The 17418-nt window shown below is 37.4% G+C and overlaps 2 protein-coding genes across 2 annotated transcripts; both read right to left on the minus strand.

Moving 5' to 3' along the window:
* Nucleotides 1-1097: 1097 nt before the first annotated feature.
* Nucleotides 1098-4588, minus strand: LOC140162564 (uncharacterized). The gene is made up of 3 exons (XM_072185825.1): nucleotides 4495-4588; nucleotides 2621-2818; nucleotides 1098-1276 (listed from the first exon to the last, which is right to left on the minus strand). Exons 1-3 carry the CDS (start codon nucleotides 4553-4555, stop codon nucleotides 1098-1100), a joined length of 438 nt encoding a protein of 145 aa, XP_072041926.1. The 5' UTR covers nucleotides 4556-4588.
* A 5231-nt stretch (nucleotides 4589-9819) lies between these two features.
* Nucleotides 9820-13011, minus strand: LOC140151687 (uncharacterized). The gene is made up of 2 exons (XM_072174026.1): nucleotides 12353-13011; nucleotides 9820-10750 (listed from the first exon to the last, which is right to left on the minus strand). The coding sequence occupies exons 1-2, from the start codon at nucleotides 12572-12574 to the stop codon at nucleotides 10355-10357; spliced, it is 618 nt and encodes a 205-aa protein (XP_072030127.1). The 5' UTR covers nucleotides 12575-13011; the 3' UTR covers nucleotides 9820-10354.
* Nucleotides 13012-17418: the final 4407 nt, after the last annotated feature.

The raw sequence follows: 17418 nt of genomic DNA on the forward strand, positions 1-17418 counted from the left end.
CAGGAGCGAAGAATATCAAAACTTCCTGAAGAAACAAGGAGTAAAAAGTATAAGAGTATCACCATATCAACCCTCGAGCAACGGAGCAGCTGAACGAATGGTACAATCATTCAAGAAAGGTATCAGCGCAGCTACAGGGAATATACAACAAAGATTGGACAACTTCTTAATGACATACAGATCTACCAAACACGCAACAACAGGATGCAGTCCAGCGAAGCTGTTTATTGACGAGAAACCGAACACGACTATCGCTAGTTAGGTCCAAATCTGCAAGAACGAGTCATCAGTAAACAAGCAATGCAGAAAGACCATTATGACATGCACAGCAAATACAGAGAATTCTTTCCTGGTGAGACAGTGCTGGTGAAAGATTGTAGAAAGGAGCAAACATGGTGGCCTGGTACCATTGCAGAGCGGTCAGCGCCTAAGTCGTACATTGTGACGCTTACGGATGGAAGAGTATGGAAACGACATGTAGATCACTTACGGAGAGGAGATGTGATGCCATCGCGACAGGCTACTCAAAGCAATTTGCTACCAGCTACAGAGAGTAATTTGCCACTAACGCCGTTTCAAAGATCAACTCCAAGGGAATGGACTCCAAGAGAAATAAGTCAAAATCTTCCGACTCCAAGTGAAAGCACTAGTGACAAGACACCGGTAGATGTTCCAAGTCCAGCGATAGGATCTCGCGGAACTGTTCCGGAAGCAGCAGCTCAAAGAAATGCACGTCCAAGTCCATCGTCAGTGCCACGTCGCTCGCAGAGGAATGCACGACCTCCGCGGAGACTAATTGAGGAGCTGTAACAAGGTCACAGAAGAACTATGTATTATACGTTACGTTTTAAAAGTTGAGTTAGCCAAGTTACGCGTTTCAAGAACATTGTTCTACAAGTTTGGAGTTGAAGTTATAAACTGTTTGTGTTACATTACAAGTTATAAGAATTTATGAACTTTGCTACATACAGCAATTACCACGGATCAAGCTAAGAAAGGAGGAGTGTAGTATATTGAACACGCCCATCCTACTTATTATAATACGGACCTGATATCGCCCAGGACGTTGCCTTCGACCTTTTGATAATCACTGGACTCTATACCATTCTGGTAAGTCCCACCTTAAATACATAATAGATGTGCAGGTTTACAAAGAGGTCTTCCATCTTGGCAAACTTTTCTGGCATACCAGGCAGCAGTGGTAGCTTACCTCTTGTTTCTAGATATTCTGCTTTCAGTTGTCTTCTCACAGATCCCAAATTAAAATCAAGAATATCTGTAAAATGGACATAAAATGAAGATGCTACCTTAATAATCTTAATACTAATCACGGCGTGTCCGTCCGTCCGTCCCTGGCTCACTAACGCGTGCTCGCGGTGTGCTATCGCGTAGTTCACAGAGTACCAACAGGCGCGGTGCTAGCATCAGAAAGCATTACATTGTGGCTAATCGTGCAGGTGCATCTGATCGGATCAATAGGCCTATTTTCAACACACACGTGCAGAGGCCTATTACTCAGAACATGACTATTTCCGGGGTATTTTTTTTGGGGGGGCTCCTATGTGGTAGCAGGACAGGGCTTGGAAGAGGCGAACGATGGGTTTCAGATTACGGCCAAGTAAGTGTCACATCTACAAAACTACTAAGTTGATTATTGTGTCAAATTGAGTCTTCATCATTGAGAGACGGATATCATAGTTAGTTTAAAAGGTCAGGGCAGGTAGGCCTATGGGTAACGGGTGTTGCGTAATTAGAGAAAGTCCTATCATGAGAACCACCCAACCCGAGAACCGCGAAATCTAGTAATATATAAAGAGATATAGCTCAGACAAACTGGCATTATAATAAAGGAGAGAAAAAATCAGAACCGTTTGGATTCGAACCAGCACACATCCACGATTACACATCGTTGAGTTCACCACCACAATAATATGAAAAGATTTCTTTTGAACAAAACAAAACCATTACTATTATCTATTAATGATTTCACCTATCCTGAAAAAGGTGAATACCATATTTTAAATGAAGAAACTTGAGAAATCAGGGGAAAATTTTGAGTGCATGGACAGTAGGATTGCAAAGTATTTCTTTAAAAAAATGAGGAAGTGTCCCATTCCTGCTGACATTGATTGGTCCAGGGTATGGGAAATGACTTGTTTCCATGACTTAAATACCTGTAAATCGGTTAACAATTTGTGGTCATTAACTGGAAGTTATTTTAATCTGCAAGTTTCTGAAAGTTTAAACAGACTTTCAGCACAACAAATTCTACTAACCTTGAATATGGTATTCGATGTGTGACTTTTCTCATTTTTTTCTGGTGACACACATCTTCATCAGAACAAGTCCTACGATGTTATGTTGAACTTGCCCTTTTGTTAACCAATGGTTAACACAACATCACAGGACTTCTGATGAAGATGTTTGTAACATGTTGAAAATTCAAGGTGATTTGAATTTTTTGTGCTGAAAGTCAATTTAAACTGTTAGAAATTATTTATCACCAGCACATATGAACTTATGTGCTTTTCTTATCTGCTCTGATGCAAGTTGTAAGTCAATATGATCAATTTACACACACATACACACAAAGGCACCCCCATGTAGTGAAAGTACATACCCAACTTCCTCCTTTTGTTTTCCTGGTCTCCAATGTTATATACCACCTGTGTCTCGATATTTGTTTCAATGTGTCTATCAACATGACCAATATAGTCTCCTGCAACAACATTTTGAGTATTGCCCAGGTTGACATTTTCTCCTTGAATAGATGCTGGGATGAGTGCATGCTGTTGATCACTTCTCTTCACTACTGCACCTAAATGATAATGAGTAACAAGTATATCAAAACCGAGTATCCTGATTATAGGATTACAATGCAATTTGGGGGCAAAAACATGGGGTCTATGCAATAATCATGACAGAATTATTGTCAGCTGAAAGGTGGTGTAAGTATTTGTGACAGGTAAAGAGCAAGCAATTTTTGGCACACACATTTTGGGGACCCATTTCATTAAGCATGTATTACGCAATATAGAAAAATATTGTACATTGTACAAACATTGATTGTACATCATCAAATATCAAAAATTTAGCATTGCTTTCACATAACAAAGTGAATGAATATGAGTTCTTCAAATTTTTGCATGTGTCAAGATGGAGCACGGAAAGTGTTCTTGGCACACCATTTTGAAAAATTACCCTTCTCTGGATCAGATAATTACAGTTATACTGCATGTGGGGTAGATGGTAGAACAATTAAATATATTAGCTTCATAACTAATAGCAAATTATGTAATCTGTGGCATGTTTTTAGTTAATATTTACCAAGCAATGCTACAAGAATATAATGTGAGATATATCAATGTGAGGTGCTGTTTCCTTAGTGAAGTGATATAGAGACCATCATCTTAAAGCTTGGGAATATCCCCTTTCACCAGAACACTTTTTGCCTACCCCTTTTCCCTTTTCATGTCCTTATATTGGCACACGACTCTAATCAATTTATAGTTGCATAAAATACAGCCAATATTTACATGACTATAATCTTATCACTTGTATATAATCATATATATTCACCTTTGTATCACCTATGTAAATACATAAAATTTGGATTTGAAGGTACAAAACAAGTCAAAACTCCGAAGCATTATCTGGTAATAGTAACTCTTTGTATCAATGATTATGTCACACCCATTTATGAATGAATATTGGTCCGGTACTGTGTAATCCAATGCTTAATTAAAGATCCTACATAATCGACTCTTGCACAGATCCAAATGTCAACTTTTCCTGGGAAACTCATTTTCAAATTCAATAATTTTTATTTTGCCCCACTTTGGTATCAAACAAATGTGAAACCTTAATTGTTCGATTCCACATGTGAGTTGAATATCATTGCTCATCTGCAGCCAGCTACAATTAACTTTGAAACAGAGGGTTGATGCAACCTGCATGTAAGACCACTTTGTGTGCGTATCCTGACCCATGAACATGATTGATGAATACTTGGATGTATCCCTTGGTTTGGATGATGAATGCAAGTTATGTAATCTCAACAAGTATTCATAGGCCAGCATCTCAAAGAGCCTCCCTCATTTATATTTAGATGGTGTATATGCACATGTCATGAGGTCAATTGAGGATAGGAATGCTATAGCGGGAAATTTTGGAACCCCAAATTTATAAGCCCGCAAACTGTTTGTAATCGCAAATATAAGAAACCACAGACCAAACATGCTTTACAGTAAATTGCCGATACCTTTGACAAGAATATACTCTACTACATAAGTCGACACATATTCACTCTGTTAAAATGCGCTTGTCTCCGATTGGCTGCTAACATGATCTGATGTTGTTGAATCACTGAACTACACATGGTATGCATTGGTATATTTCACCTTCAACATCGTGGAAGTACACTCTCATCAAAAGTTTTCAGCAATTTACTATCAGGGATGAAGCTGCTTTAGCCATCCTTGCCTCCTTACATACCTCCCTGATCACCACATGGTTGTAACTCTTGATTGTCATCAGATCCTCCAGATGCAGCCATATTGAAGTAATACACCCTCCTGTAACAGGTTAGAATCTGCGATAAAGTACACAGAATATTTTATCAGGTGGTTTTAAACTCATATACTCTTATCAACATTGAAATCTTACAATCATTAGCAGGAAATAACATACCATTACCAAGATCATTAGATGTATGACATAGATGCATGTATTATTTCAATAATACATGCATCTATGTCATTCTGACAAGACACTGTATGTACTTCCTATTTTAGCTCTCAGAGATCCATCAATACCAAACTACACTAATTTGTCAGCTGAGAAAGCATACAAAAGATTACCCAAATCAAACTACGCCCTCTCCTTTGTGCCTGCCATACTTCAAAAAGCCTTATCACTTGACTGCCACATGTGGCATTTTGTTTACCTGTTAGATAGATAGATAGATAGATAAATGGTTTATTAATATGCACTCGCAGTAAAAACTGAATTGCCACATATTTACAAAATATAATAAACATATTAACACATTATTCATTAAAATTGACATAAAAGATAGCATTTTATCAACGCTCATGTACTCACGCTTCGAACAGTAAACTCACCACACTACGACTCAGACTCCTAACACATTCACAGCGCCCGTCTTCACACACACCCAACACACCCCCTTTACAAACACTCACACACCCACACACCATCGCCAACACCCCGATGCACACCCGCGACACTAAACGCACAACCACCAAACTCACCCAATCACACACCCACACTTAAACCATTTACTCCATAAATTCAAGGTGAAAAACATCAAAATACATATTTCAAACTAGTACCACAAATTGATGAGAACACATTTGCATCAAAATTGTTCATAATATTGCACATGATAATAATGATAAAAGATCACATTAGCTGGTCATTGTACAGTTTAGTGAGATAGGGTATTGGGCTTTCTTGGTAGCGTTTAGTTCTGCAACGGACAGTGGTCAGATGATCTGAATTACTGAAGTAGCCGACTTGTGCTGCTGCCGCGCAGGGGAGGTAGCCATTCGCGGAATTGATGAGAACTCATCATTGCATTGACGAATGCGACTCAGTATGCTTTGTCTTGTTGGATGGACAGATGAACAATAACTTGAGTACACATACCTCTATGATCTGAAAATTAAATCACAATTGGTTAATAAAATTAGGGTAATAAATGATTTATGATTACTGCAATACATTTAGTAACAACTGCAAAGATGCGGCTTCACACCGACCTGATAGTCAATGGTTAAGTACTGTTGCTGAAATTTAAGAAGCATACCCACCCTTCAGATGGTTAAATCAGATGGGTAAGAATTTTAGATCTGTATGAGGTAAACATAAAGCAATTGCTAAGAATCCTATACATGTACACATCTGCACATGTATAGTGATCTTTGCTACTTGTTCAACTGGCTATTACTGATAAAAGCCAAATAAGTTCAGGTGCAACTCTCAGATTGAAAACAAAAATATAAATCTGGTTAGTTTCAACTAATCTGGAGCCTAGGGTCTGCAGTATGAGATCAATACACTCTTTACATTTTAGTTGCATGGACAGGGACTTTATGCTTTGGAAGTGGGAGCCATTTTAGAAACCCTAGCACCCATCCACCCCACACATATACTGACAGAAATAAAGAATTGTACTGATTTGTCCCTCCCCATTAATATTTGTTCAGATGACACATAAGTGTGATTTGTCATCAATCATATTCTGCTTACCTCTTGTATTATACTTGTGTGGACAAATCAGAAAACAACAGCAACTAGATGTAGATGCTTTTCTATCTGAAAGAGAAATCATAGTATCTTGTCAACAAATGTCATACTAATATGGTACTGTCTCAATGAAATGTTTTCCCTTCTTGATTTTCCCTAACAGTTGCAATAAGTAGGTCAAATGTTTTTCTCCCATCCCCATTCATTGATAAATGATAAATGAAAAGGAAACTAGTGTGTCTCTACATGGTGCGACCATTTTTAAATTTGTTTGTTTGTTTGTAAGTTTGTTTAAAAACAAACTCCCTCTCTCAATAGATTCACTTGAAATATATTTCTGAACACTATTTTATATTTTATTCATTATCTCTTTAATTCCTTCCTACAAGTTCAATAATAACTTTGTTTTCTATAAGAATTTATTCTAGCATATTGAAATGAGAATGTAGTACTTATTGATCCAACTACAACTCAAGGAAAGTTGACTTCACTTTTGAAGATGATTATAACTTTGGCTATGGTTTGTGATACTTACCTTTTAATGGGATCAGACCAAGTTTTTGTATTAAACAAAACTCATATTGAGGACTTCAATCCCACACATGTAGGAAATACAAGAGAACAGCAATGCAATGGTGTTGTGCGGTGCCTTGTGTCGTACTAACGGAAGCTGGTATCAAAACGATGATGTGTAAAGGATCTCTTCATATTTGCATACAATACTCAGAATATTGACATTCCATTTTTATCACAACTGAAATCATGTTCACCTTTACACCCTATTAATTAATATTCATAAAATGTGGCGGGGTTTTGAACATCTTATCTACGGGGGTCCTCTGATATGAATGAGTACAAAGTACATCAAATTTTAAATAAAAATAAAGACTTGAAAACCAGGTATTAAATATACACAAAATATGCCCCAATGCTGTAATGTATGCAAATACAAAATGTGACCATAGTCCCTGAATTGACAGACCAAGAAGGGGGGGGCAAGCAATTTTTGGCTAGCTGTTTGAAGATTTTACCCCCAAGGCTCATAATAATTGGATAGCCTGATTAGCTCCTAACAAATTGTTCACTAAAAATGTCGGAAAATATTAGAGCAAAGTTTATGTATCCACCGCCATTACATCTTGTAATAATTGGATGTTATGACTGAGGTTCTGCTTCATTTTGATTTTCTTTTCTTAATGAATTGTATTTAAAGCCATAATGTAGGATCTTATAATACGAAATTGGTTAATTTTTTTCAAACCGGATGTTTTTTGCATATTTGTAATGTTTACACATGTCCCAACTTGCACCTAAATGGAGTCGGCCAAAACTTTGTAGGTCAACAGAGCAAAGTTCGACATATTATCATAATTTAACAATTATGATAATATGTCCTTCCACAGAACTGCATGTTAAATGGCCAAAATAACCAGGGGTTTCTTTCACTTTACCTTGTTATTTCAACTTAAAATGGACAGCAACCCTTCCCGGCAGTTATTACTAATATTATTTCAACATTTTGAATAAAGAATAACAAAATTAAAATTTGACAGAAATCGAACATTAAGGGGGTACTACACCCATGTGGTAAATTTGTGACAATTTTGCATTTTCTCAAAAATAATTACACACTGGTAACAAAAGTTATGTATATTATTGGGGCAAGGAATCCAATTACTGCACTGAAATTTCAGTGACTCAAGACAAGTGGTTCAGTATATATGATAGGAAATGAGGTACATCCTAGCGGTACCTTATTTCTGATCATAAATAACAAACTGGTTGTCTTGGGTCACTGAAATTTCAGTGTAGTAATTGGATTCCTTGCCCCCCCCCCCCTATAATATACAAAACTTTTGCTACCACTGTGTTATTAGTTTTTGAGAAAAATGCAAAAATATACACAAATTTATCGAGGGGTGTAGTATCCCCTTAAGGCTTTAAAAAGCAAATATTAAACATATGTGAAACACACAAGTTTGAGCATTTTAAGACTTTTAAGAAACATACATCATTATTCCAATTTTTATTTTGAGCAAAAAGTGGGCCACTTATAATAATCATTAATAATAATAAATTTTTATATACATTTATAGCACTTTACATCAAAATGGTCACAGAGCACTGAAAGGCCTATTCAGTGATTTGCTCATCTGGAGGATCGTAAAATTATCAAAATTCAGATTTTACCACCTTTGTTAGTGTCATAGATGTGCTAACATAGCCTGCTAGTGGTTAAGCCGAAAGCCGTGTATTAAAGACAAAATAAGACATTACATGAATCTGATAGCTGTGAGTATATTTCATAAGGAATCTCCAAACACAGAATTGCACCTTATACAAATTGGGCATTATATATGATACACAAATAACACATTTTGCACTCACTTTCTAAAGTAAACAATTTATACAGAGAAACTGACCTTAAAGAATCAGAGCATAGAACAGGGGACAAGATTTGAACCAGCAACCTCAGGATTGTACTATGATTATGATGGTTAGCAGATATTGCTCTCCTTCTTCACTAAAAATTAAGTGTTATGCCCAGGGTATTATGTAGGTAACATTAATTTGTGATGTGATCACACAAAATGAGTCATCAGATGTTGTCAAGACAGGTCTGTCACATATAATTTTACACAAGAAAATTATCATCTTTCAAAAAATGGATATTATCATATTTCAAAAAGAAAACTGAAATTTTTATCATATTTCAAAAAGAAAATGATCATATTAAAAAAAAAAAACAGAGATTTTAATTTCAAAAAACAGATGTCTAATAGTGGTGTTTTAACCATATTGGGAATGGACAATGATTTAAACAAGTAAAAATTGAAATTAGTTTTACCCAACAAGACAATTATTTTGATTGATCACACCACATCTTTTAAAACATTTTTATTAAATTTGAGATGGCACTCTCAATCATTAAACTGGGCATAATAATTTCTAAGACACCACAAGTTTTAACTCGCAAGCAAGCACCTATTCTAAAGCATTATACATCTTCTCTTTCAGATCAGAACTCTTTGTATTTTGTAGGTACATTGTATGGTGGGTTCTGATTTGAAAGAGGAGTCATATAAATGTTTAAAATAGGTGCATGCTTGAACATGTATAAGTTAGTGACATGATAATAAGAAAGTTGAGGTGTTTGTCACTAGCTGAAATTTTGACTTCGATAATCATACAGCCCAAAGAAGAGTTTTATACTTCTTCTGCATTTCTATGTGGCCTATAATATTCAACTCTTGCTATCCCATGAGCAGACCAGTCCAGAGCAGACTGGCAGTTTTTGCCACTTTGACGGCAAAAACAGGTTTTTGCCGGTAAAAACCAATCCCTGATTGTATATTATCAGTGTTTAACTTTAAGGGGGTACTACACCCCTGCCCAATTTTGTGCCTATTTTTGCATTTTTCTCAAAAATTATAGATCATTGATGACAAGTAAAATATGTATATTATAGGGCAAGGGCTACAACTACTTAACTTTATAGTTTACACCCCTGCCCAATTTCAATGCCTATTTTTGCATTTTCTCAAAATTATAGATCATTGATGACAAGTAAGATATGTATATTATAGGGGCAAGGACTACAACTACGGTCTACTGCACTGGAAATTTTATTTGAACATAGACGATAGTTGTTACATAGAGTTAGATAGATAGAGTTACAGTCAAAAATGAGGGAAAACCAATATTTGATCAATAAATCAATAACTACTTGCCTTGAGTTGCTGAATTTTCAGTGCAGTAGTTGTAGTCCTTACCCTATAATATACATATCTTACTTGTCACCAATGCGCTATAATTTATGAGAAAAATGCAAAAATAGGCACAAAATTGGGCAGGGGTGTAGTACCCCCTTAAGCATCTGTCATTTGTCTTGACATATTGTTTAAATATTATCTCAGATTTTTCACATTGTAAAATTATTTAAGGGATAAAAAGTACCCATTGTTCTGTTTGGCATAGTACCTGCCTTAATTAAGGATGCATGTTTTGGTCTACAGAACATTGACACTGTATTAATTAAACCTCCTGCCCAATCCATAGTGGGTATATCCCAAGTGGTGCTATTTCATTTCAATGTTACTGATGTTACATATTCTAGATAGTGCTCTTCCTCATCCTCCATTTCTTTCTCATAACCAAACTTTTTAACAGCCTCACTGTAATCAGCGTAGTACTCCTGTTTTTCAAGATCTTCTTTAAAATCTTCCAAAACATAACCCCAACATTCTATTTTTTCATCAACTGACATCTCTGAGAAATCCCCACCAGCAGATGGATTAGCTGGAATATCCTTTGCAGTGTGATCTTGACTGCTTGCAGAAGTGGTATTCATGAGAGAGTGCTGGTCCATTTTCATGGTGACAAAGAGTTTCCGTCGTTTATACCATGAGGGGCTGTCTTCAAACCAGTCCAAATGTTTAAGCATCTTGTTGTCCACTTTGTAAATTTCTCCAATAACATTCTGCAACCAAACATTAAATTAAGCATCATCATTATTATACCTACATGTACATTGTATCACCAACAGCAAGCTTTTCTCTGTAGGACTTTCACAACAGTTTTGACAAAGTTGCAAGATTCTCATTTTTATATACAGGCAGAAAATCAGATCAAATTAAAAAAAACCAAGGTATTAACTTGGAAAGTTTCTCTCTCATCATAAACTATTTGATGGAATTACTTCTTGACAACTATTATATTTGGTTGTCATATGGAGTATGAAGCCAAGATGTCAACTACTGACTTTTGGTGAAATAACTTTTGGCAAATGTGCTCACCAATAGCTTCACCAGTGTTATAGTCAAGCCTACGCTGCACACCACGTCATAGTCCGAGTCTGTGGTACTCGCATCTGAGACTGTCAAGTCTGAGCCCTTGACTGTAAAGTCCTTAACGTCCTCTCAAACTTTTGGAGTGATTACTGAATAGGGTGCAACTCTACTAGTCTCATTACAAGACTGCCCTACCCCAACCACAAACCTGAACCTTAAACTCTGTCCACGAAAAAAGGAACTCAAGTCCAGCAAGTTGTACCCAGTTTGGTAATTGTACAAAAATTTCATTCAGTGTTTTATAGCCAAACCTCTACCTTGGAAATCCTTAATTATTGATAGAGGGTTTGACTTTATCATTCATTATTTGCTTTCAATGGCAGTTTTTATGGCTGATCAGGGGAGGTTTAACTTGCTTTTAATTTGATTTCTTTTTCTACAGCATGTGAGGCCATGGGTATCAATCCTGGAGGAAGGACTGGGGGAATATCCTGAAAGGCGCCCTTCAGGATATTTCTTGGTTCCGGAACAAAATGTTTTCACAATACCCTTAAAAAACAACTGATGTGCCGTCATTGAAGTCTAAACAAAATATTTATACATATGCATTGCTAAAAATGTCATTGCTTCTAAAAAAAAAAAAAACTTGGGATTTCAAACATGTGCAAATTCAAAGCTAGACTTCTCAAGTAAGTTAGCACACCTATATTATTAATTCTATTACCCCCACGACCCATTATTCAAAATCGTGCACTGTGATTTGTTGAAACGCGTCACGTGACAGACCATTAATTAGCGATAAAGTGTCAAGGGCAACGAACTTTATGTTCTTCTATCATCACAGCGCACAGCACACCTGCTTATGTAGGGGAGAATGGAATGTCAGGGGTGTGTTATTGTATGTACATACCTGCTTATGGGGGAGAATGGAATGTTAGGTTGTGTTATCATGTACATACGCTTATGCGCTCCACCTTGAGGTAAACAACTTGAAATATTTGGGCAAAAAATTATATATTTTCTCTTTAAATCACACTATTTTGTGGTAATAGAATAAAATAAAGGGTGCAGCATTATCCTTTACGCAAATAATGTGTCCTCGGCAGTAAAACATTTAAATAATGGGTTCGGCTGCGCCTCACCCATTATTTATGTTTTTACTGCCTCGGACACATTATTTTCGTGTAAAGGATCATGCATTACCCTTTATTTCTTAATTATACTTTTATATAGTTACTTACTTACTTTACTTTTTATCCAAAATATTAAAGCAAATTGAAATTTCAACTTACATGTCCATAACCTGGCTTGTAGAGTACAAATGGGATGTTGAATTTGGTCCCTATAACCAATGGCCACTTCTCCACTGTCCTGGCTTGACCAACGTAAACTGCTTGGCCATTTCCACGTTCAGTCAATACATATTGGTTTTTGTGGCCCCTGCGCAATGTGCCATACACAAACACAATATGGTTGGTCTTGTCACCGGTTTGTTGGTTAGATTCTGTCGCCATTGGCAGTCATTGAGCAAGTGAGCTCTCACTCATAGCGGGAAAAATATATCACCATTTATCCACAGTTGCTGTAATCGGTAGCTAAGCCTATGCCCTGAGCTGACTGGGGTTGGGCTCTAGCTAGTATCTTGAATATGACGAGTTTTGAATATTCCTAAAGTCTGAGTGGTGCACTGAGCAAAGCCGATGTCCAATAACACACATTGGATTATGAGTGAATACAATGCATGTATCACACATCACATGTAAATACACGTAACACATGCGCCTATAAAACTAAATAAGCTTAATTTTGAATTCATTACTGCATGCATGAATCTGATGACACAAGTGTTTTTTGCAGCCCAAGCAAATATTGCTACATGTTATACTGTCCATAGGGCTTAACTGGTATCACGGATCAGGCCTCACAGGGTTATTTGATACAAGTATGTAGCCTTTATAGATAAACGCACGGCGCATGCGCGGACCGGGAACTTTAAACAAATCGGAAATGTCACTTTTTGATGTAAACAAAGAGTTCGTGCATGGAAACTATACTGAAATTTCACCTTTTTACTGTCTATAAATAACGCGATCGGATGAAACTAACTTGACGAATATAATTACTACAGTCATGACTTTTATCAGCATTAATGGTTTGGCTTGGTTTGAAAAAATAATATCGAAAAACATCGTTTTACATTCCGCCTTCATGTCAAAAAACTGAACGTTAATTTTCTCGTAATTTTAGTATAAAAATGTTACCAAAACCATGCCAATGGCAAGCTGAGTTTTTCATTTTAAGAGCTGAAACTTAGAAATAATGTTTAGAGGGATGTTTTCTTATTAAAAGCTTTTGAGACGGAGGATTGGTTCACTGAAAGTGAAGTTACAAAGCAAAATACGTCCGGGCATGATTTTCCCAAAACGACCCGTATTTGCTCAGTGCACAGTAGGTAAGCTTAAACGTCTCACAAATTCAAAATGTATCTATTAAAATGTAGTAGCTTGTAGTGAAGCTTCAAATTTTATAAGGACCCTATTTACTCATAGATTTTTTTTTATTTACATGACTTTGCATCTTGCAAAATGTGAATAAATACAGTGCATTTTACATTTTTCTCCATTTTCAATAGGTTTGAAGTCAAAAGTTTGCCTATTTGAGTCTGGGCAGTTGGACATTGTCATTGGAGATATTGTAGGCCTATTTTATATATAATACAGGTCTGTACAATAATTATGAGCCCTTGGATTGGAAGGGTAAAATTTAGGGGAAAAGATTTTTGGCAAGCCTCCATTTCAATAAGTTTGAATGCCAAGTTTCCATCTTTGAGCCTGCGGGTCTGTATAAATTATGAGCCCTCAGGAGGGTAAAATTGGAGGGTGGGGAGAATTTTGGCAAGCCGAGAAGGGACATAAGCAATTTTTTTTCTCCATTTTCAATAAGTTTGAATGCCAATTTTGCATCTTTGAGTCCTTGGTAGCCAGGCTCACATCTCACACTATAGGTGGCGCTATTCGTCCATAGGGAAGTGGAATGTGCCTGTACGGTCCAAAAATGGCTTTACTGTGGGGCTCAATGGAAAAAATTACTAAAAATTAATTTTGACAACCAAAACCTAAGTGATGTTGACTTATGTTGGTACTGGGATAATAATGGATTCATAAACTATCACATAGTGCAATCCATGTTCCACCAAGTCGACACTCGATTTAGCTCAAAAGCAATTTGTGTGTAAATCAAGACCATCCAAAACAGCTTTCTTACAGTAAAGAATAGGAGGTCATCTGGGGTCACATACAGTAGTGTACATTGTACATGTGCCTGCTGTCACAATTTCACACACAAAATTTTGGACAATTTGGTGACACTATTTTTGTCTGTAACTTCAAAAGTATATGCACTAGAAACATGATTGACCCCTTATTGTTTAGGTAATTTGATTCTCTTTCAAATGAAAGAACTTTCAGCTAAAAATATTGAACTTCAAAATTTTATGAACATACCTATCCTTGGAGATATTGAGGCCTATGGTGTATTATACAGGGGCGGATCCAGGAATTTTCAATAGAGGGGGCGCCGAGCCACCACCGCCGCTGCTGCGGCTCGGCGCCCACACAAAGTCAGGCGCCGCTCTGCAAAAATACACAGAGTCAGGCGCCGATCTGCAAAAAATAGAGGGGGCGCGCGCCGGGTGCGCCCCCCTCTAAATCCGCCACTGTTATATGAGCTATGTACAATAATTATGAGCCCTCGGGAGGGTAAAATTGGGGGGATAAGATTTTTAGCAAGCTGAGAAGGGCACAAGCAATTTTTGGCAGGATGAGAGGGGTTTGGGGAGGGAAGCAATTTTTGGCACATATTTATTGGCACCTTTTGGAAAACACTTGCAGAAATATTAAATATGCTAATTTTCTGCTCGCTACACTCCTATCATATTCTAGCACATTTAGGGGGTTATAATTTTCTTCGGAAGGGGGTCCCAAATTATTTTTAAAAAGGTCAGTGTTAATAAAATTACAACCACCTGTATTTTGGGAACAAAAATTTTATGACCCCCACAGAACCCACACTACCAATACACCTATCCCCTAAACAGGCTAAAATCAGTCTTTTTGAATAAAATAAAGTATAAACACACTATTTGTGGTCATCTTGTGACTCCCTACATTGTGGTCATCAACAATTTTATGACCCCCCTATATTTGGGACCCCCTTCGAGGAATATGATAGCCTGTTAAAGTTTGCAAATTGGGCAGTGCAAATTGGGGTGGCTGCAAAGATTTTATTTTGGCAGGCCAAGATTGGGGGAAAGCAATGTTTGTTGTTGGCAGGCCAAAGGGGCGGGGGAGCAATTAAAAAAATTACCCCCATACTTTATTGCACAACCAATACACACAATTTTATAATTCCACTGATTCAATATAAAGGTACATGATTTAAGACAACAAGAGAAGCACAAAGTTAAAGTTAAAGTCACATGCATTGCCATATGAGTATGACAACATAAACAAAGTGGCAGGATGATCCTCCATGCACTGCTTGGGAGAAAAAAACCCATGGATGCACCACAGCAATTTATAGGCCTAATGCTGGTTTTGTACCATGCCGCTGGCGCACACATAATTTAAGACAAACGGACACAATCAACTCAAGGCTTGTCATTGGTTGATATGTCTTGCCGCTGCGGCAAGCGGCATGACGTATGAACCATTGACAAGCCTTGATTGAAAGTGACAGGGGCATTACACTAGCAGTGCTGAGTGTTGCCAAAAGTTTTCAGCTGGATATGGGCTCGCCAGGCAGCGGTAAAGGAGTCTCAAGTAGCCTTTTTTTAAGCTTAAAAAAACCATCCTAAGTGCTGTCGTAGACTATACACCAATCCGACTAAGCCATTACTGCGGTGTCCCCGACCCTGCCTGCACGTAAAACTGCGGTGTCCCAAGGTCGGGGGTTCTATCATTTACTTGTTAGTGTGCTATACAGAATTGTACACAACGGTGATTTTCAATACACGATCATGAATTCATTGAACAAGTTAAATCTCCCGCACTGGTACAACTGTGGTACCGTCAATAGAGGGCCAAATACAGTAAACGCTTCTCGGATTGGTGTATACAGTTCTCTAGCTTTCTGCTCAAAATTTACTCTGCAATATAACAGGCATTACATATTATTGTTATCCTGCACTACAATTGGTTTGATAGCTTTAATATGACATGATGAACTGAACAAGGGTCATGTGCTATTCACAGGGTCACAAGTCACACAATGAAACAAAGTTGCATTCAACATGGTACCTGAGGATTATATTGATCTTAAAACCAAGTAATCATATGGGCTATTCCAGTTGAATTTCATACACCAGTACCCCCTATGGAAGACATGACCTTAATCATGTGAATTTATTTCCTAATTCGCCCAGCTCAAACGTAAATAAACTATTTTCGATTGCGCAATGCGCAGACCCCCCTTTTATCCCCCCTTACCCCCACCTGCAATAGAAACATAATCTAATCAATGACTGTAATACCAGACACTTGGGGAACACCGCTCTTCTTGGACGGCTGCGGACATCGCCGCTCCCCCACCTCAAATAGAAAATATTATTCAAAAGGGGAACCCTAAATGGGTGACTACATTTGAAATCTACAATCCCTTTGTGGGAGCTTAAGGTCATCTCTTCCATGTGTACTGTATAGATTTGGTATATAAATGCAGTTTTGTTTGTCAGTTTTGAACACAACTTTGTCCCACCCCTCAACATGGACTTACCTCCCCCCTCCCCCCCAAAAAAATACCAACCTCATCACCTGTTGGTGTATATTGGCCTGTAATAATTTTCACTACACTTGCCCAAGGTCCTGCCATGTTTCCAACACTCTTCAATATGCCCCTGTCAGCAGTAAAGATACAGTGGCAACTCGTTAACACGAACCCTCTTAACATAAAGTTCCTGATAACACATATGTTTATATACATTCCCAAGTATACATTTCATGTGTTATTAGAACTGGATAACACAAACTCCTGATAACAAGAAGTAAAATTTGAATTCCGCACAACTTTGTGTTAATGAGTTTCCACTGTAGCATTAATTGGTAGTCCTCAATATACCCCCCTCCCATTAGCAGCCAATCACAGGCGTGCACGGCTGCGATATCGCAGCGCGATACTATAAAGTTGAACAAAATCCAACTCCATCGCCAAGCTTGTAAAACCCTGGCTCAGATTTCAGTGTTTATAGCATTGCATCGCGCTGTGATGTGGAGTAAGAACCAGACTTTAAATGCACATGTAGGCAGTGAAAGGAAAATACATTTTCAAAATTTCCCATCAATACATTAAAAAAACTTTTTAA

This window comes from Amphiura filiformis, chromosome 1 (genome assembly GCF_039555335.1).
Source record: "Amphiura filiformis chromosome 1, Afil_fr2py, whole genome shotgun sequence".
In the NCBI taxonomy this organism is placed as follows: domain Eukaryota; kingdom Metazoa; phylum Echinodermata; class Ophiuroidea; order Amphilepidida; family Amphiuridae; genus Amphiura; species Amphiura filiformis.

Bases quoted from the DNA above. Each gene is read 5' to 3' on its own strand.
- LOC140162564 (XM_072185825.1), bottom strand. From the start codon at position 4,555: ATGGCTGCATCTGGAGGATCTGATGACAATCAAGAGTTACAACCATGT. The intron at 2,819-4,494 runs GTATGTAAGGAG...ATTATCATTTAG, and splicing joins ACCATGTGGTGATCAGGGAG to GTGCAGTAGTGAAGAGAAGT. The intron at 1,277-2,620 runs GTATGTACTTTC...TCCATTTTACAG, and splicing joins AAACAAAAGGAGGAAGTTGG to ATATTCTTGATTTTAATTTG.
- LOC140151687 (XM_072174026.1), bottom strand. From the start codon at position 12,574: ATGGCGACAGAATCTAACCAACAAACCGGTGACAAGACCAACCATATT. The intron at 10,751-12,352 runs GTAAGTTGAAAT...GTTTGGTTGCAG, and splicing joins ACAAGCCAGGTTATGGACAT to AATGTTATTGGAGAAATTTA.